This window comes from Mauremys mutica, chromosome 8, assembly GCF_020497125.1.
Source record: "Mauremys mutica isolate MM-2020 ecotype Southern chromosome 8, ASM2049712v1, whole genome shotgun sequence".
NCBI lineage: Eukaryota > Metazoa > Chordata > Testudines > Geoemydidae > Mauremys > Mauremys mutica.
The window spans coordinates 73,799,663-73,821,339 of record NC_059079.1 but is presented as its reverse complement, the minus strand read 5'-3'; the positions used below and the strand labels follow the sequence as shown (position 1 = coordinate 73,821,339).

The 21,677-nt window shown below is 43.7% G+C and overlaps 2 protein-coding genes across 13 annotated transcripts in view; both read left to right on the top strand.

The window, feature by feature from the left end:
* The window catches only part of LOC123375395 (protocadherin alpha-C2-like), a 334,194-nt gene that overhangs the window by 159,206 nt on the left and 153,311 nt on the right, over positions 1 to 21,677 (top strand). The gene's annotated exons all lie outside the window — the stretch shown is intronic.
* LOC123375398 (protocadherin gamma-A11-like) lies at positions 8,738 to 11,134 on the top strand. The gene is made up of 2 exons (XM_045026251.1): positions 8,738 to 8,939; positions 10,888 to 11,134. The coding sequence occupies exons 1-2, from the start codon at positions 8,765 to 8,767 to the stop codon at positions 10,989 to 10,991; spliced, it is 279 nt and encodes a 92-aa protein (XP_044882186.1). The 5' UTR covers positions 8,738 to 8,764; the 3' UTR covers positions 10,992 to 11,134.

The following is a 21,677-nucleotide window of genomic DNA, read 5'->3' as shown; positions in this document are numbered from 1 at the left end:
TCCAATCCTCTCCTGGCCCTGGCTGCAGCTGAAGCCCAGCCTTGGCCCATGGCCCCAACTACGGTTCCACCCTCAGCCCTGCTTCTGGCCCCAGATCTGCCCCTAGTCATGGCCCTGGCCTCGGCCCCTGGCTCCCAACCTGGCTGTGGCTCCAGTCTGAGCTTGATCCCTGGGCCCTACCATGGCCCCACTCTCAGCTGCAGTGGCCCCAGCCCTGACTATGGCCCTGTTCCCAGCCCAGCTCCCGACCACAGCTGAGGGTTGGGAGTGTGGACAGGCAAGTGGGGGCATGCTGTCAAAAGTTTGGGGACCACTGACTTTGAGAAAGGAAAAAAGAAACAGAAGGGTTGTTAAACATTGCCATATGTAGGGCTGGAAGGAATTTGCCCCCAAATCTCATTGGCAGTGCCCTTGATTTTTTTTCATTTTGCTCTACAGTGTGTGGTTGTGGGTCACTTGCCAGGATTATCTGGGTATATCTCATTTAATTATTTCCCTGCCGTTGCAGGGGCCTTCAGCACTGGTGCACTTTGGTCCATTCTATGCTTTGCCTGTTGCTCATAATAGTCTAGTCTCCTGTGGGTCTCATTTACTCTGGTCTTATTTCCTTTGTTGGGTTTAGTGTGCCAGAGGTGATGATGGCCTCAGGGCTGCCCAGAGGGGGGGCAAGAGGGGCAATTTGCCCCAGGCCCCGAGCCCCACGGGGGCCCCCACCAGAGTTTTTTGGGGCCCCTGGAGCGGGGTCCCTCACTCGCTCCGGGGTGCCCGGCAAACTCTTATGCGGCCGGACGCAGGAGCTTCTGCCGCTCCCGGTCTTCGCTGGCGGGGGGTCCTTCTGCTCCGGGGCAGAAGGACCCCCCGCTGGCGAATTACCGCCGAAGACGGAGCGGGACCCGCCGCCGAAGTTCAGCCCGGTCTTCGGGGGCGGGGGGCCCTTCCGTTCCAGGACCCGCCGCCGAAGTGCCCCGAAGACCCGCGGCGGGGCCCCCCTCCGCTGAATTACTGCCGAAGACTGGGCTGCGCTTCGGCGGCGGGTCCCGCTTCGGCGGTAATTTGGCGGCGGGGGGGCCCCCGCCGCGGGTCTTCAGGGCACTTCGGCGGCGGGTCCCGGAACGGAAGGGCCCCCTGCCGCCAAAGACCCCGGGCCCCCGGAATCCTCTGGGCGGCCCTGGGTGGCCTGTGAGATACAGGAGGTCAGACTAGATGAACTTCTAGTGGTATTCTATGTCTCTAAGTAAGCATTTCATATCCATCTTTAGATCAGTGAGAAAGCAGGGATAATTTTTTGAAAAGGGAGATAGCACATCTGATATAAACAGCTATTAAAAGGTTGCTAAACTAAGGGCAGGGCTACACTACAGAATTACTGTTGTATAACTGCATGGCTCAGGGGTGTGAAAAATCCACGCCCCTGTGCCTCCTAGTTATACCAACATAAGCGCAAGTGTAAACAGTGCTACGTGGGCAGAGAGCTTCTCCCATCCACATAGCTATGGCCTCTGATGGAGTTGGATTAACCGTCAACTGGAGAGCTCTCCCCTCTCCTAGACTAGAGCATCTTCATTAAAACGGTACAGCACTGCAGCTACAGCAGCGTAGCTACATTGGTGCAGCTGTACCGGATGCAGAATTTTAAGTGTAGACCTGTTTTGGGTCAAAGTTGCACATATCCCTTAATGTTGAGGAAAGCCAGCAAGTAAATTAGTGATTTTTTTCAAAATCTAATGTACTTTCAATAATGTATTTAAGATAAGCAACCACAGATCTTTATAGTATTTTATTAAATGCTTAGGACATTTGGTCAGGGCTGGGGACCCAAAACTCCTAGGTTCCCTTTTGATTCATTACCCCCCTCTCCATCTCAGCTATAGGAATGTTTAGGTAACTAATACACATCTTCACAAGGATCTTCTAAGGATTAATTATTTTATCTTTGCACATCATTTTGGGCTTATTGTAAGCCAAGTGAAATCAGTGGGAGTCTTTCCATTTACTTCAATGGGCTTTGAGTCAGGCCTTTTGAAATTATTGGGTGAAAGATGTTATAAGAAGTGCAAAGTATTAGTAAGAGGAAAGACAAACCAGGAACTGATTGAGCAGTAATTTTTTTCCAGACATTGTCGGGAAATTCTTCAACACTTGGAAATAGGCAAGTTTGGATACTGAGTTAGGGTCGTGTGTTCTGGTGAGGATTAGGTAGGAACACATCCCATTTACAGGAAACAAGAAATCAAGTTAAGTAGTGTGATCTGAATAAGTAAGTAATATATAAATTAAATTAATTAAAAAATACAGCATACTGATCAGGAACCTGATTTGTGGATTATTCTGGGAAAAGGTAAAAAATAAAATCTCTTATTCCCAGGTACAGAGGCATTGAAAAGGCTAATAATATATATATATATAATCAGTGCAACATATTGAAGAAAATATACAAGATATACAGTTTCACACCCAAACTCACTTAGTGTTTGTGTGTGAAATTAAGGTATTTGTTATAGTTATTTTGTATGAAACATTTGTGATACATTGGTCATTGTTGGATAAAAAAGAATATCATTGCCCTAGAGATGGTGTGGAAGAGAGTGAGGAAGCTGATATCAAATCTGAGATTGTTTATAACTTATAAGGCAGTATTAAGGATATATTCTAATTACAAAAGTACAGATATTAACATTGCAAATCAGATTTTCAAATCTATTAAAGGGATGGATAAAATCAAGAGAAGGTATTATTTTACACAGGTGACAACAAGAGACAGATATATTTATTTTTTATATTTTACATAGGGAATTTTAGTGTAAATTACGTGTCATATTGACAGTTCAGAGGACTTAAGTCTTCTTACCACAGATCAAGTAGACTATGGGAGCAATACATTAAGCCTCTGCACACCACTATCCAGCTGTGTTCTTTAACTGTAAAAGTGGAGAAAATTACATTTGAAGTGGGGAGATCGGTCCCTCTCCTTTCAGACCTTGGCTTTTCTGCTGATACTGACAAATCGTGCTAGTGGTGGGGAATTTGTTTGTTTGTTTGAACACTTGTCAACTGCGAACTGGATTGGGAAGAGGAATGATTTCACACAAGCCTCTGAATAATCATCAGATGATACCAACTTATTTTTTTGGTTAGGTGATGAAAGGCGCATCGTTTTCAGAAACGTAGGGGTGGGAAATCAGAAAGTGGGGGAGGATTAAAATACAATTTCAACAGGAAGGTATTTTAGGTTAGGCAGACTTTACTTGTTGCCAGAGATTTTGTACTTTCTTCTTTGTTGATAGCGCTTCATTGCATTCCAGTAAATGTAGATTCATTGCGACACGTGGGCTCACGTTGAAAGCCGTCTCTGACTGTGGCACTGTTTATTTAATTTTTGTAAAGGCTGCTCTGTTTGGTTGGAATATTTTTTCTACTGTGCTGTGGAATTAGCTGCTATGTGTCTCGAAAGGGCATGGGTAAGAGTGCATCGAAAGAGTTAAAATTTGACTTTACAGCATATTTATCAACTCTTGCTTTTGATTGATTCTTGTAATTAAAATCCTTGTGTGAAGGCAGCTAGAAATGCAAGAGAGAGGTAGATTGCCAGCTACTAAAGTTAGACGGTATAAATAGCTGTGAAAAGTGGATGTCCTCTGCACTGTTTAGTAAATATCACTGGATGAAGGTCTTCTGAAATGAATATGCTATAAATTATGTTCCACCATCTTGCAAAGTAACACGAATAACGTAATATTCATTGTTTATTACAAGACAAATATTTAAAATGAAAATTGAACCTTGATTATATTTTTCCATTTGACAGTTCTGCATAACTAGCTCATTATGTCTCATTCTAATCATATTCCTTTTCTCTGATCAAGCAAAAAGGGTGATAAAAGCTAATCGTATTGCTGCAGTTTCCTTCATTTAGCTTTTATTCAGGAAATCTCAGGCCCACGTCTTTTTCTTTTAATGTGATTTTAGCCTGACTGGGTACCTGAGAAAGTACCGCTACTAAATTATAGGATGCATTTCCGTCTTTAGAAGAAATGTCAAAGAATGTAAGTTGTCTTTTCCATTTTTAAAGACTGTGAGGTTTCACGGATGCAAACGGCTGAATCGATTGCTTCGATTAAATAACTGCTACACCAATCTGATCCAATAGGGGGCGCCTCTTCGACCTCTGTATCCGAGAGGAAGTTTCTCCTTCTACTGGCAGAGTTTGTGTGTGTCGCTGTCCGCTAATATGACGCAATAGTTCTCAGGGATCTGGCCGGCTGCTCTGCAGCTGCAGCGCTCAGGGACATTCACACAAGAGTATTGTCTCTGAGTCCTGGGCTGTTTTTCACACTATAACCTATCTTTAATTTAATGGCCTTTTCAACGAGCCATTTACCCACCCAAGTGCGGCAGTTCTGCCTGATTTCCCCTTGTTGCAGGTTTGCTGAGTTATTGAGGGGCCGGCTTTCATGTGTTCCTGAAGCATTCGAGCTGCGATCCGTTTCGGGCAACTTTTCTAAGGATTTAGGGATTGCAGATTCTGGGACCCCCACGTCTCCAGCATGAGCCGGAGCTGCTCACATCTGATTTCAGACACGGGGCATTATTTGTACCATAGACCAAGAAGCCACGTGTGACTCCAAACTAATCTGCTTTTTGCACCCGAAAGCGGTGATGGAAAATTCCCTACAAGTTGTGTCCATTCAAATCGAAGTGACCCAGATAAACAAGTCCCGATTTTCCACGCAGACAAATCAAGTCTATTACCGAGGTTGGTTGTAATTCCAGAGCTGCGTGTCCCTGAGAGAACAGAGGACCCAACTGTTGGCAGCAATTCTCTGACAATCTAACGGACGTCCCCATTAAATCGAGCTCTTCTTAGTATTGGATCTTCAGCCCCGAAGCGATGTCAAGTGCTTTCTCGTTTTAGGATTGGTAAAGCCTCGTAAAAAGCAGCTAATATACCAGCTAAGCACCTTTGCAAAAGACAGAGGCTCTCTGAAAACCTGGACTGTTACTGTCCTGGGTGCTGGTGACAACGCCTCGGTGTTCAGCCAGTGTGTGGATCGGGTTACTGTCGGGGCAGCGTTCCTGAAGGCATTTCACTAACCTCGGCCACAGCAGTTGCCTTATGCCGGATCCCTTGGGGGAATGACGTATTGCCTTGGCAGGAGTACGGTATTCAGCTACCCAGGTCTGAATCCGGCCAGTGCGGAGGTTAGGCTGAGATGCGCAGAAGCTTCTGGCCGCCTGCATCATGTTTTCACATCCACTCTAACGGGACGGATATCAGCGAGGTCCGGGCATTGCAGTGTCCATAAAGATAACTGAGGGGAACTGACTCTCCCCAAATTGTCCTCGCCTGTCTTTTCAGCCCAATGTCTACAACGGAGCGCTCGGGAGAAGGGTCCCTTTAATTGCTGTGATGGACAAAGATTCAGGAATCAAGGAGAGAGTTTGCTGGCGGATTCCAGACATCTTTGGGAACAGAAAGGTCGGTGAAGAACTGTCACTCTCTAGGTACGGATCTGGTTCTGGACCGTGAGACAGTGTCCGAGTATTAGCATCACTGTCCAGGGACTGGCTGGGCGTCCCGCCAGTGCTAACAAAATCCTCCCTGGGAGTGTCTGTCTCTCTTGGACAATAGAGGCGCGGGTCTTTGCCTCGTCTGAAGTGTCCATTTGCTCCCAGAGTCGCCATTCTATGCTGAGCATCTTCAGGTTTCCCAAGTCCAAGTTAAAGCCCACAGCCACGGCCTAACTCTGCTCCGGAGCTCCATACATGTGGTCATTATTTGGCAGATCCGAATTACAACGCAGCAATGATACTCCCTTCCTGGGAACGGGACACCTGGTAGCTCTGGACATGATGCGCACAGGAAGGTTACCCGGTGATCCGAACTGTGGCACTGAATGGACACTCAGCCAGGATGTTTGAGACAGTTGTGATTTGTTACAGCCAACTGAGCCCAGTTCTGCGCCTCTTTCCTCTGACTCCAGAGCACCCAGGACGGTCAATGGTAACGGCGAACCAGCTCTCTCAGTCACGGTCACTATTGGCTTGTTCTTCCCTGACTCACGTCCTTCTGGATTTTAGTGAGGTGGCAGGAATTTAAGTAAGTGCTGCAGTCAGACTCAGCTTCTGTTTATTCAGCAACATGGTTTCCATTCCCGGACTGGTTTTGTGTTTTTCAGTCCTACCTGCACCAAAGTGCCGCTCTCAGAAGAAAAGTCTTGTACAGAATGAGTGTCTTACTTAGGACTCCGGTATCTGTAAAGACTTCGTTGGTTGCCTTTCAAAATACTATTTACCACCCGAATTCACGGTGGGAAGAAGAAGTGAAGTTTTCTTGGATGTCGGTGGCTTTATGACCTGTTTGGAATCCATTCTCCGTTAACTGTATTTCTAACCTAGCAGAACTTTACTGCGACGTTAACGGTAAATAGCGCTTTCAATCCATCTCATGTTCAGGTTTATATCTAGAATAGAAAAGAACTCAGTGAATGAAACTGAGGCAAGAGACTACATTAAGTAGTGAACATCAGAGTTACACTTAGGCTAAAATATTATTTTATCGTCAGCTTTTCTGTTGTGAAGACAGTTTAACTCTTAAGGAAGAGAAATATTTTTGCTAAGGATCAGTTGAACATTTAATAGTGCTCTTTATTTGCACCAGTTCGATTACATTGCTGCTGTTTTCAATTAAAAGAGAGGATTGGTTTTAGGTTTCCAGCTTTAAGCAGCAGATTGTGACACCGTTCGTTACTCATGCTGGTGAGGCGTTACTCAGTCGAGTAGTCCCATTAACTTTAACAGAGCTACTGGTGTGAGGAAGAGTTCGCCAATGTGAGCAAGGAGTTCATAAGCTGAGTCCAATGGATTGATGTCAAAGTAGTCATAGCCATGGGAGCTCTTCAAGACATCCCTGCTAAATACCTGAAGACCGAGTCATTGGATCCAAAAGTCGCAGGTATTCCATAACGTCAACTCTCAAAGCAAAAACAAAATGTAAAAATATCACTGATGACATCATTAATGTCAGAAGTCCTGAGGAGCGAGGGTTTTTCCTTTAGTCTGGTGAGTTAAACTGGCAACCCAATCGCATAAAGTATTGCAGGAAAATAGTCTGCGAAAGCGATCCTAGTCTTGCTAAGGGTGATCTCCCTCATACCCACCTTGTATCCAGACCCTACTCTTGTGTTCTTAGAACCCGATTTCTTTCTGGCTTTCCCACTGGACCAACAGCCTAAGGAAAGCACGTGGGTGGGTAACTTCTTCATATGCTTTCCGAGTAATAAATAGTTTTTGTGCCACCCGCGAATCGGTTGTAATCACGCTCTCCCTTTGTTTACAGAGCAAAATGCAAGGTCATTGAGATCTATAACACTTTTAATAAACATACAAGTGACTATTGGGGATGGGATAGCTCAGTGGTTTGAGCATTGGCCTGTTAAACCCAGGGTTATGAGGTCAATTCCTGAGGGGGCCATTTAGGGAACTGGGGCAAAAATCTGTCAGGGATGGTACTTGATTCTGCTGCAAAGGCAGGGGAATTTTTAATTTAATTTGTGGGGGAGGATAGCTCAGTGGTTTGAGCATTAGCCTGCTAAACCCAGAGTTGAGAGTTCAATCTTTGAGGGGGCCATTTAGGGATCTGGGGCAAAAATCTGTCTGGGGATTGGTCCTGCTTTGAGCAGGGGGTTGGACTAGATGACCTCCCGAGGTCCCTTCCGACCCTGATATTCTGATTCTATGGGGGCACCTACCCTCCTGCACATAACTCAGTTAAGTTAAGTGAAGCAGAGCTCAGTGCAAACAGCAGGAGCTGTGCAGCTAGAAATTCAGGGCCTGATCCTGCATCTGTTGAAGTCAATGGGATCAGAATCTTAGTGCCACGATCATTCTTCTTTCTCCCGAATAATCCAAGTTCATTTACATTAGTAAGTGAGTTCAGAAGCAAGCAAAAAGAAGAGGGCGGGAAGGGCTCATAATAAAACCACTCCACTGAACTTAGCTGGAGACAAATATGACTTTTACGTTTTTCAAATGGCATCTTAAGAAGCGGAAGAATTTTGTGCTAAGCCAGGAGCTTGCTAGGGCAGTGGTGAGCTCTGTTAAATGAGAGCTCTTACTTCGCTTTCACACGTCACTTCTACGCCCAGATGTACTGATAGCATGGCTTGGGCGTTTTCCCTTGCCAATGCTGGCTGTTATGTTGCAGATGTGTACGGAATCGGCAGGATCTCCGGCAGGGAGAATTTTCCGCATCTTTTCCACGTTTGTCATTCGGGGAAATATATCCAGCTTTCAAAATAGTTCCAAAATGTTCTCTGAGGGCATTTAGAAGGATACGATCTATTTATTCTTAACATTTTAACACTTTTCTTTAATCCAGTGCTCTGGCGGAGTCTGTTCTTTACAAGCTGTCATGACAGCTAGTAGACCTCTAGATGGCGCTGTCCACCAGTAAGGTACCCAGTGTAATAGAAGATCTTTTCCATCCACAAAGCCAGCTGCAATATAAAAGAGCTGGCAGTGGCTGGCTCAGCAGCAGATAACCCGGTGATGATTTCAGGGAGCATAAGGAAGAGCATATGCTCTTTTCCTACATTTTAGAAAATTATTTTGTGGGGTGGTTTTTTATTATTATTATTATTATTATTATTATTATTATTGCTATTTTACCACTTTGCTTTGGCGTGGTAACTTCAGCTCTTTGCTGAGATATTGGATTATGTTACTGTTGAAACGGTCTGCAGGGAGCTGAGCCAGGGAAGGAAGAATGCGGGTCCATTTAATGGTGTTCTGCCTTATTTCCTACACCGTGAATGGGCAAATAGAGTATTCCATCTCCGAAGAAACTGAACGTGGTGTGTTTGTTGGGAATATAGCAAAGGATTTAGGAATAGATGCAACTACACTTTCACTCCGGAAATTTCGCATGATCACCAGCTCAAGTAAGCAATATTTTAATTTGGATGTAAGCACGGGAACTTTGTCAGTTAATGAACCCATAGACAGAGAGCAGGTTTGTGAATTAAAAACTACCTGTTTTCTGAATTACGAACTTGTGCTAGAAAACCCTCTAGAGCTTTATAAAATGGAATTTAAAATACAGGACATAAATGACAACTCCCCCAGGTTCCCTTTAAATGAATATCACTTAAATGTAGCCGAGTTTTTATCTCCTGGGGCTCGGTTTACACTCCCCAATGCCCAAGACTTTGATGAAGGCACCAACAGTGTCCAGACCTATTCTCTGAGCCCTAACGAACATTTCCGACTGGAAATGCAAACACGCGGGGATGGGAGTAAGTACCCCGAACTGGTGCTGGAGAAGCCCTTAGACAGGGAGCAGCAATCCACTCACAGACTTGTAATTACAGCTAAAGATGGTGGGAATCCCGAGAGGTCCGGTGACGCCCAAGTCATTGTGACTGTTCTTGATACCAATGATAACGCTCCAGCGTTTGAACATTCGCTCTACAGGGCAAGTATCTTGGAAAACTCCCCCAACGGCACGTTGGTAACCAAAGTACATGCCACTGACTTAGACGAAGGTCAAAATGGAGAGATCAGATACTCCTTTAGCAATAGCACTTCTGCTGATCTACAGAGACTATTCCTAATCCACCCCCAGACCGGGGAGGTAAAAGTGAATGGCATTCTAGATGTCCAGAGACCTGTTCTAGAGATATTCATTGAGGCAAGGGATAAAGGTGCGTTTGGAATGTCCAGTACAGCTAAATTGCTGGTGGAGGTCACTGATGTAAATAATAATGCCCCAGAGGTTACAATCACGTCTCTTTCCAGTCCCATCCCCGAAGACGCTGTGCCCGGCACTGTGATAGCTCTTTTGAGTGTTCTGGATAAAGACCCTGGAGAGAACGGGAAGGTAACTTGCCAGATCCCCGCTAACATCCCCTTCCAACTAAAACCCTCTTTCGACAGTTACTATAGTTTGGTCACTGATGGACTTCTGGACCGAGAATTGGTCAGTGAATATAACATCACCATCACCGCCAGAGACCTTGGTTCTCCGCCAATCGTCACCCAAAAGACAGTATTGGTGCAAATCTCCGACGTGAACGATAACCCTCCCAAGTTCGCCAGACAGTCCTGTGACATCTCTGTGACGGAGAACAATCATCCTGGATCATCTTTGTTCCAGGTGTCAGCATCTGACCCCGACATTAGCGGGAATGGCCAGGTCTCTTATGCGCTCAGGGATATTGACATTACAGATAGCTCCTTATCCAGTTTTTTATCCGTTAACTCAGAGAATGGAAACATCTATGCAAAAAGCACTTTTGACTATGAACAACTCAGGAGTTTTCATTTTCAAGTGATAGCCAAGGACAACGGATACCCGGCCCTGAGTGCGGCCTTAACTGTGAATATATTCATCGCGGATCAGAACGATAACGCCCCGGTCATCCTATACCCTGGGGCCAGGAACGGCTCGGTCGCGGTGGAAATAGTCCCTAGGTTAGCCGATGCCGGTTACCTCGTGACTAAAGTGGTGGCGGATGATGCGGACAGCGGGCAGAACGCGTGGCTTTCCTACCATCTGCAGCAGTCTTCCGACTCCAGCCTATTCAAGGTTTTGCCCAATACAGGAGAACTCAGGACTACTCGCTCCATGAGGTCCACGGATTCCATCAAACACAAAGTGGTCATTCTAGTGAAGGACAATGGGGAGCCGTCCCTCTCCTCCACGGTAGCCCTGGGCATCCTGCTGGCTGACTCCCTTCCCCAGGCCCTCCCGGACTTCGGTGACAGGATGGAGGGACAAGAGCAGCTCACTAGCCGGAACCTTTACTTGATCATCTCGCTCGCTTCCATTTCCTCTGTGTTCCTTGGCTTTGTACTCTTTCTTCTTCTCACAAGGTTTTTCCATTGCAGAACTAACCGCTCCCGCAGCGGCTGCTGTTCAGGGTGCTGCTGCCCACTGGATGAGCATGATAAGTATCGCTTCAACGTGCGCATGCTCCCAAGATCTCATTTAACACCTGACATGGTGGAAGTCTCAGGAGTGGGCAAACTGACCGAGACCTATTTGTACAGAGCTTCTGTGGGTGTTGGCCCTAGCAATAACCATTTACTGCTGAACGGAGACGCTGGAAATCTTTCTAATGGCTCAGGATTACAAGGGCCCACGGCATGTGTTCAAGTCCGGAAGGTGAAGAGCGATCACTTTAATGCTATTCTAGTGGTAAGTTGTTTTTGTTTAAATCATCCCCATTTAACCTAAAGGTACGTGGACTGTTTGGTTTTAAATTTACTTACCCAGTGGCTCCAGTGCTAATCTTGTACAAAAGCGAAGTTTAGGGAAATGATTTAATCACAGGATAGCGGATGCCATTATGTTAACACTAGCAAATCCGACGAAGTGGGTATTCACCCACGAAAGCTCATGCTGCAAAACGTCTGTTAGTCTATAAGGTGCCACGGGATTCTTTGCTGCTTTTACAGATCCAGACTAACACAGCTACCCCTCTGATACTAGCAAAATGAAATCTCCTAATATAATTCTATTCAGGATCTCCTAATTCTGTTTTAAACCAAAGAACTATACGAGAAAAAAAATACCTTTGAATGTAGCATGGACACAGTATGCCATATAAATTCAGATGGTGCCCAGGCTGAGGGAACTATATACTTTATGTACAAGTTCACCAAACAACAATTATACGGAAAGAGGTTGTGAAATAAGTGAAAACTAAATTGACTTATGAGTTCAACTAGAGCATGAGAAGAAAAAAAATCCAAAAAAGAGAGATGCCACCTGAACTGTCTAGATTCTAAAATTTTCCACTTATTGAGATTTCCCTTTAGGGAGGGAAATGGTGAGAGAGAAAATAATGTCATATGAAAAGGTGATATTTTAAAGTACTAATGTGACTTTTCCAAGGTACCTAAAGGAAATAGTTGCCCAGCTTCTTCAGGCTCCTTTGAAAATCCCACCCTCAAAGCTTTAGATTTGCAATTCAATTATATCTTCTAAAAATAATATGAGGATTTTGTGAGACTTAAAATAATTTCTGGTCCTGTCACAATACAAGTGATCTCCGTCTGAGGAGGAATCATTTTGTTAGATTGCAGCACAGGACTGTGAGTCAAGAAAGCTGAATGGTGTCACTAGGATGTCACTGACTTGCTCAGTGACCTTTGGCCAGTTTCTAATGCTTCATTTTCACAATCAGCAAAATAATGATGATACCTTTTTGCGAGATGGCTTATGAGTTTTAATTAATGCTCCTGCATAACTCTGAGAGGCTCTGAGGATGGTAAAAGTTCTAAATGTTTATCTATAATCAAAACTAACCTGCAGTTTGCAATTATGCATCATGAAAGCACTAACTTTAGTCTGAGCTATATGCATTTATCTGCTTTTCACTAATTTGATTGGGTTGATACACAAAATATTGGGCTATGTCCAGTATACTGTACCAGCAATCACTAGAAAGGAATGGTCTCTTCAGTTAGACTTTATGGCTAAGAATTTTAAAAGTGACAAAATGTCCAATCTGAGACAACTTAAAAGAGCCTGATTAGTTTGACTACCCAATTTCTGAAAATCAGCTATGTTTAAGGTGTTTCCAATTGGACACCTAAAGACAGAGGTGACCAAAATGACTAGTCATTTGTAGGAACATAGAAGTTACCATATTGGAACAATCCTGAGACCTATCTACTCCACTGTCCTGTCTTTGACAGTGGCATGTACCAGATGCTTTTGATGAAGGTGTAAATGCCCCACAGTAGACAGATATGGAATAATCTTCCCCCGACATTAGGTCTCACCCTGGTCCCTAAGGGTACGTCTACACAGCAACCCTGCCTCCGTGGCAGCGAGCCTGGGTCAACTGACTTGGGCTTGTACTGTGAGGCTAAAAATAGCAGTGTAGACATTCCTGCTGGGGGTGGAGCTCTGGTTCCAAAATCCTTGGAGAAGGAGGATCTCAGACTCCAGGCTTCAGCCTCAGCCCCAAAGTCTGCACCGCTATATTTAGTCCTGCAGACTGAGCCCCTCCCACCCCAGTCAATTGAGCTGTGCTCAGAGACTCACTGACACTTTTTTTTTCTGTGTAGGCAAACACTAATAGTTACAGATTGGCTACAGCCCTGAAGTTTGTTTAATATCATTTCCAAAATTATTGTTGTCATTAAGTTTGATAACATAGGATATTTCTGTTTACCCATATAACATTTCAGTCCCTTTTTTAATTTTGCTAAATTCCTGGCCTTAATGACTTCCTTTGACAATGAGTTCTGTAGTCTAATTACTTTTTCACACAGTATTTATTTCCTTTTATGAGTTTTGAATTTCCATCTTTTAACTGAGTTGAATATATCCTTGTTCTTGTGTTATGACACAAGGAGAACAGAGCCACCATATCTACCTTCTAGATCATTCCATTTTAATATTCTTATATCATGCCTTTTATTCATCTAAGGTAAACAATTCCATTCTCATAGACTCATAGATTTTAAGGTCAGAAGGGACCATTAGATAATCTAGTCTGACCTCCTGCACAATGCAGGCCACAGAATGTCACCCATCCACTCCTATAACAAACCCCTAACCTATGTCTGAGTTACTGAAGTCCTCAAATCATGGTTTAAAGACCTCAAGGTGCATAGAATCCTCCTGCAAGTGACCTGTGCCCCATGCTGCAGAGAAAGGTGAAAAACCTCCAGGGCCTCTGCCAATCTGCCCTGGAGGAAAAGTCCTTCCCAACCCCAAATATGGACATCAGTTAAACCCTGAGTATGTGGGCAAGACTCACTAGTCAGCACCCAGGAAAGAATTCTCTGTAGTAACTCAGATCCCATCCCATCTAACATCCCATCACAGACTATTGGGCATATTTACCTGCTCATAATCAAAGATCAATTAATTGCCAAAATTAGGCTATCCCATCATACTATCCCCTCCATAAACTTATCAAGCTTAGTCTTGAAGCCAGATATGTCTTTTGCCCCCACTACTGCCCTTGGAAGGCTGTTCCAGAACTTCACTCCTCTAATGGTTAGAAACCTTCATCTAATTTCAAGTCTAAACTTCCTAATGTCCAGTTTATATCCATTTGTTCTTGTGTCCACATTGGTACTAAGCTTAAATAATTCCTCTCCCTCCCTGATATTTATCCCTCTGATATATTTATAAAGAGCAATCATATCTCCCCTCAGCCTTCTTTTGGTTAGGCTAAACAAGCCAAGTTCTTTGAGTCTCTTTTCATAAGACAGGTTTTCCATTCCTCGGATCATCCTAGTAGCCCTTCTCTGTACCTGTTCCAGTTTGAATTCATCCTTCTGAAACATGGGAGACCAGAACTGCACACAATATTCCAGATGAGGTCTCTCCAGTGCCTTGTATAACAGTACTAACACCTCCTTATCTTTACTGGAAATACCTCGCCTGATGCATCTCAAGACCACATTAGCTTTTTTAACGGCCATATCACATTCCTTCTCCTTCTCCTACTCTGTTACTTCCAACTGATGTGTCCCCCATTTTTAACCAAAATTCTTGTTATTAATCCCTAAATGCATGACCTTGCATTCTTTTCCATCACTCTTCATATGGAAGATTTTTCCATGTCCCTAATCATTCTTATTGCCTTTCATTAAAATCGTGGCCTGCTTAACTATGACAGCTACAGGTTTAAATGTTTGTCATTGTTTGGTTTACTCACAATTACACCACTAGTTTTATTATCAAAGTGGTAGCAGATTTAAAGTCCTCTTACTGATTACTGTTCTGATAAATGGTCACTCATTTCAGAGATCTACCACCAAGCAATGAAGGAATACAATCAATGAATTTTACAAAACCCAGAATTTTCAAAAGCTTTAGGTAAGAACTTGTGTGGTCCAAAAAAATAGCAGTTAGGAGCATCAAGAGGATATTTTGGATACTCTGCATTTAGTGAGCTTGGACTGGAAACGTCACTGACAATTCAGTTTTAGGATTTGCAAAACAACCCAGTTTAGAATTAGTTTAAGGGAGAGTTATCGAAAGTTTTGTGGAACTTCCCTAACCCACAGGGTTGCTGCAAGAACAACCTCATGTTTTAAAGTCACTTGCTTCAATGGAAAACGGTACATAAGTGCAAAGGAGTGATAGTACTACATATAATTGTACTAGGGTGACTGACTGACACAAGTATCAGAGGGGTAGCTGTGTTAGTCTGGAGGTACATCTACACTACCCGCCGGATCAGTGGGTAGCAATCAATCTATCGGGGATCGATTTATCACGTGTAGTGTAGATGCGATAAATCGATCCCCGATCGCTCTCCCATCGACTGCTGAACTCCAGCTTGGCGAGAGGCAGAAGCAAAATCGACGGGGGAGCGTCGGTCGTCGATCCCGCACCGCAAGGATGCGAAGTAACTGATTCTAAGTCGATCTAAGGTACGCCGACTTCAGCTATGCTATTCTCGTAGCTGAAGTTGCGTATCTTAGATCGATCCCTCCCTCCCCCCCAGTGTAGACCAGGCCTGGATCTGTAAAAAGCAACAGAGTGCTGTGGCACCTTCTAGACTAACAGACATATTGGAGCATAAGCTTTCATGGGTGAACACCCACTTCGTTAGATGCATGTGACTGACACAGTTAACTTCCATGTTCCTATTGAGCTAGAATCTCATTATTATTATAGGGTTCATTATTTCAGTATAGCACTGAATAGTAAGAAACCACAGATTAACCATTGAGCTTTCCACCACAGATCATGAAAAGGTCATCATATTAGATTTCAACCTTTCATGTGCACTTTTAAACTAGAATCTTGAAATGTGATACCCTCATTCTTATGGGCCCCCAAGAAGAGACAAAACAAATCCCAGATTTGTCCTTTGACTATTTTCTTAGCTAAAATCCACTAAACAGAAGTGGAAAGACCAGATATAACCCAGTGGAAGGCCAAAGGTTATATCTGGGATAAGTAGAGCGAAGTTGAGCAAATGAACCAAAGGCACCAACAAAAATAGCAATGTCAATTCTTAAAAATGGAGTGCTGTCAGTTAGTTATTATTGTTGATTTTGTTGTTGCTGAAAATGAGCATTAGTCTACCTAAGAATTAACTATGCATATAGCATAAGTGACCTGTTTTTACAGTATTGCTGTCCATTCAAATGATGCTAATTCTAAAAGTAATTGGGAATATACACAATAATTTGCTTGCTTTATGTATTTAAAGAGATTTAGAATAAAATCAGGCCTTACCAAGATCAAGACATACTAGACTATAAATTTTCCTGTGATCTGATATGGTATATAAGACCTTGGGCGTCAAGATTTGCAGTAATTCTGGAAAACTGATCCACACTCAGAACTCCCATTGATTTAGGTGTGATTTATGTGCATAGGAAAATCACAGGATCATCTTATTAGTAAAGAACAACTCTGTTCTTATCTTTTTGTATTGGAATTAAAGTTAAATATCTAAGTTCTACCTTTAGATGCATACACACTGACTTTTTGGTGGTTACAAATATGTACCTGGGGCAGAATTTGGCACTATGTATTTCTGAATAGGATTGTATTATTACTCTTGATTACTATATACATACCTACCATAAAACATTAAATATAAAGGCACTGGTAGAAACTCAATAATTAAGGTTGTACAAATATTTTTATTTAAAGCCGGACTTAAATCCATCTTTTAAATACTTTTTCTTTATATAGTTATTAGAATTCCCACTTACCAAAATATGTCTAAATATTTAGATATACCAAAAGATAATTAAGTGGGATACATGTCTAGAAATTATATTTAGGGGAAATATATATGATTTAATTTGGCTTCTTTGTTAGTACTTTTTTACTGTTGAGTTATGTGAAAGGCTTGGATGTTCTTTACACATACAGACATGTAAGACTTTTCTGTGTTTTTACATAGTATATTTAGGCTACATCTAAAATTAGAACTACATAAAGCCTAGCAGTAGGGTATTCCTTAACTATATGTCTTTCAAGATATTGCTGCATTTTGTGCAATGTGGCATGCATGCATGACAATGAAGTGAAAAAAGTATTACACTTTGCTTTTAAACTGTGCCATGCTACAGACAGGAGCTTCAGCAGGATTAGTCATATAAGTAAGGACTGTTTACCTGAGCAAAAGTTTCCAGGATCAGGATCTAACCAAGGTGTGCCATAGCCATTTAAAAAAAAACAAAACTATTGGGCTGGTGAAAGGCTTGTATGGCGTGTGCACATACAGAGTGTAATGACCCTTTAGTGTTGATACAGCTGATATTTAGCTTACATCTAAAAATAGAACTACATAAACCTAGCAACAGAGAATTTTTTAACTGTCATACAAGACTTAGAGATGGCAACATTTTATGCAATGTGGCATTCGTGCCAGTGAAGTGAGAAAGTTGAAATACACTTGCATTTTAACTGTGCCATGTCCCAAGCCCTTACTTCAATAAAATTACTCACACAAGAAAGGGTTATTCATATGAATAAAGGCTTCCTGGATGAGACTTGTACAATGATATGCCACAGCAATAGTTGTTTAGGCATCCCAGGACTGCATTAGCACTTTTGGCCACAGTGTTAAACTGGGAACTCATGTTCAACTGATTATCCACCAGGACCCCAAATCTTTTTCAGAGTCACTGCTTCCCAGGATAAAGTCCCCCATTCTGTAAGTATGGCCCACATTCTTTGTTCTTAGAAGTATACATTTACATTTAGCCATATTAAAAGTTAAAACACATATTATTTGCTTGAGCCCAGCTTACCAAGAGATCGAGATGGCTCTGAATCAGTGATCTGTCCTCTTCATTATGTATCCCTCCCCCAGTTTTTGTATCATATGCAAAATTTGTCAGTGATGATTTTATGTTTTCTTCCAGGTCATAAATAAAAATGTAAAATACTGTAGTACCAAGAACCAGTCCCTGCGGGACCCCACTAGAAATACACCCATTCAATGATGATTCCCCATTTACAATTACATTTTGAGACATATCAGGTAGTCAGCTTATAATGCATTTAATGTGTGCCATGTTAATTTTATAACTAAAGTGTTATGCAGTACCAAGGAAAATGCCTTACAGAAGTCTAAGTATATCAACACTGTTACCTTTATCAACCAAACTTGTAATCTTATCCAACAATGATATCAAGTTAGTTTGACAATACCATTTTCCATAAATCCATGTTGACTGGCATTAATTATATTACCCTTAATTCTTTATTAATCTAATCCTGTATCAGCTGCTCCATTTTTTGCCTGGGACTGATGTGAGATTGACAGGGATGTATTTACTGGGGTCATTCTATTTGCCCTTTTAAAAATAATGGCTCACCATTAGCTTTCTTCTAGTTTTTGGGAACTTCCCTGATGTTCCAAGACTTATTGAAAATCAACATTAATGGTCCAATGAGCTCCTCAGCCAGGTCTTAAAAAACCCTTTGTACAAGTTATCCAGATTTGCTGGTTTAAAAGTGTCTAACTTTAGTAGCCACTGTTTAACATCCTCCTGAGATACTAGTGGAATGAAAAGAGTGTTATCTTATGATATGACTACTTCTTTTGTTTTTCCCAAATATAGAACAGAAATATTTGTTGAACAATTTTGTCTTTTCTGCATTATTAATGATAATTCTACCATTTCCATTTAGAAATGACCCACTACCATTGTTAGGATTTTTTTTGTTCCTAATTCACTTAAAAAACACCTTCTTATTGTCCTTAACTCTGTTGGCCATAGATTTCTCCTTGTGTCCCTTTGATTCCCTTATTAATTTTCTACAGTTCCTAATTTCTGATTTATATTCATTACTATCAACTTTCCCTTTCTTCCATTTGTCTTATATCTGCCTTCACTTACCTGCTAAACCAGGTAATTTTTTAACCAATATGGCCTTCTCCTTTGATTGTGGTGTAACAATAGCATTCTCATGGCCAAGGTGGAGTCTGCTTTGCAGGTGGCTCTGGCCAAGAAAAAGTGCATGCAGGAACATGGCAGGGAAACTCCTCTCTACCCCAAGGGCACCTGTTCCAACCCCGCCCCCCCCAGATTACACACACACACACACTGGAATAATACAAGGAATATAGGAAAGGGAAATATTTATTTACAGAGGGATAAAGGGAGATAACAACAGGGGAAAAGGTAGGAAGAGCAGTAAAACAGGCTTACATCCAACACAAGGGACCAGTGGTACCACAATATGAAAGGGCAGATGCCGAGCAATGCATTTACACTCAGAGTTCAGGAATCCTGGGCAGATTTCCAGTCCAGCAATGAGTCTTGGGTACAGGGCCGGCGCTTCCATTAGGCGACCCTAGGCCGTCGCCTAGGGCGCCAGGATTCGGGGGGCCGCATTTTGTGCACTCCCCACGGGGTGCACGGGAGCTTCCGGTTCCACTCCCGTCGTGCCGCCAAAGAAGGACCTTCTGCCAACGTGCCGCGGAAAACAGCGGTAGGCAATTGAGCAGCTCCATGACTGCCGCTGTCGCCTGCGGCATTTCGGCGTAGGGTCCTTCTTCGGCGATGCGATGAGAGTGGAACCGGAAGCTCCCTCGCGCCTCTTGGGGAGCGCACAAAATGCCGCCCCTCGAATTCTGCCTAGGGCGCCAGAAACCCTGGCGCCACTCCTGCTTGGGTACTCCTAGTTGTCTTTGGCACCAGTAAACTTTCCCCAGAAAACCCCTCTGGTGCCCTCTTCTGCCACTCTCTGCAAACCCACACAGAGTGACAACCTTCCCACTTAGCTAGCTACAGCTTCCCTTTTTATTCCCAATGAAAAGTCACAAGCCCCAGTACTCACAGCCCCATGCAGCTCTGGGTGGCAGTGATACTAGGTCTGGCTCCAGTTTGTCTTCCTGAGGTGATTCCTCCCTGGCACAGTGGTTCTTCTGACTCCTGTCTTGGGGCATCCCTGGTCAGCTGCCCCATCCTTTCCAGGCTTTGGACTGGTTCTTGGCTACTTTGCTATGTGAGGGCCTGAATCATAGAATCTCAGGGTTGGAAGGGACCTCAGGAGGTCATCTAGTCCAACCCCCTGCTCAAAGCAGGACCAAACCCAACTAAATCATCCCAGCCAGGGCTTTGTCAAGCCTGACCTTAAAAACCTCTAAGGAAGGAGATTCCACCACCTCCCTAGGTAACCCATTCCAGTGCGTCACCACCCTACTAGTGAAAAAGTTTTCCCTAATGTCCAACCTAAACCTCCCCCTCTGCAACTTGAGACCATTACTCCTTGTTCTGTCATCTTCTACCACTGAGAACAGTCTAGATCCATCCTCTTTGGAACCCCCTTTCAGGTAGTTGAAAGCAGCTATCAAATCCCCCCTCATTCTTCTCTTCTGCAGGCTAAACAATCCCAGTTCCCTCAGCCTCTCCTCATAAGTCATGTGCTCCAGCCCCCTAATCATTTTTGTTGCCCTCCGCGGGACTCTCTCCAATTTATCCACATCCTTCTTGTAGTGTGGGGCCCAAAACTGGACACAGTACTCCAAATGAGGCCTCACCAGTGCTGAATAGAGGGGAATGATCACATCCCTCGATCTGCTGGAAATGCCCCTACTTATACAACTCAAAATGCCATTAGCCTTCTTGGCAACAAGGGCACACTGTTGACTCATATTCAGCTTTTTGTCCACGGTAACCCCTAGGTCCCTTTCTGCAGAACTGCTGCCCAGCCATTCGGTCCCTAGTCTATAGCAGTGCATGGGATTCTTCCGTCCTAAATGCAGGACTCTGCACTTGTCCTTGTTGAACCTCATCATATTTCTTTTGGCCCAATCCTCTAATTTGTCTGGGTCCCTCTGTATCCTATCCCTACCCTCCAGCGTATCAACCATTCCTCCCAGTTTAGTGTCATCTGCAAACTTGCTAAGGGTGCAGTCCACACCATCCTCCAGATCGTTAATGAAGATATTGAACAAAACCGGCCCCAGCACCGACCCTTGGGGCACTCCACTTGATACCGGCTGCCAACTAGACATGGAACCATTTATCACTACCCGTTGAGCCCGACCATCTAGCCAGTTTTCTATCCACCTTACCGTCCATTCATCCAGCCCATACTTTTTTAACTTGCTGGCAAGAATACTGTGGGAGACTGTATCAAAAGCTTTGCTAAAGTCCAGAAATAGCACATCCACTGCTTTCCCCTTATCCACAGATCCGGTTATCTCATCATAGAAGGCAATTAGGTTAGTCAGGCATGACTTGCCCTTGGTGAATCCATGCTGACTGTTCCTGATCACTTTCCCCTCCTTTAAGTGGTTCAGAATTGATTCCTTGAGGACCTGTTCCATGATTTTTCCAGGGACTGAGGTGAGACTGACTGGCCTGTAGTTCCCTGGATCTTCCTTCTTCCCTTTTTTAAAGATGGGCACTACATTAGCTTTTTTCCAGTCATCCGGGACCTCCCCCAATCGCCATGATTTTTCAAAGATAATGGCCAATGGCTCTGCAATCTCATCGGCCAACTCCTTTAGCACCCTCGGATGCAGCGCATCCGGCCCCTGCTCGCTGTAGGCCCTCTTGTCTGGAGTTACAGACACACATCCTGTCGCTCTCCCTCTGTCCACGCAGAACCATCCTTACCCTTACGCAAAGTACGCAACTGCGTAGGGCACCAAGAAAGGTGCCCTGCTCAGCTGTGTGCTGCTCCATCCCCTGCTCCGGCTCTTCCACAGGGCTCCGCC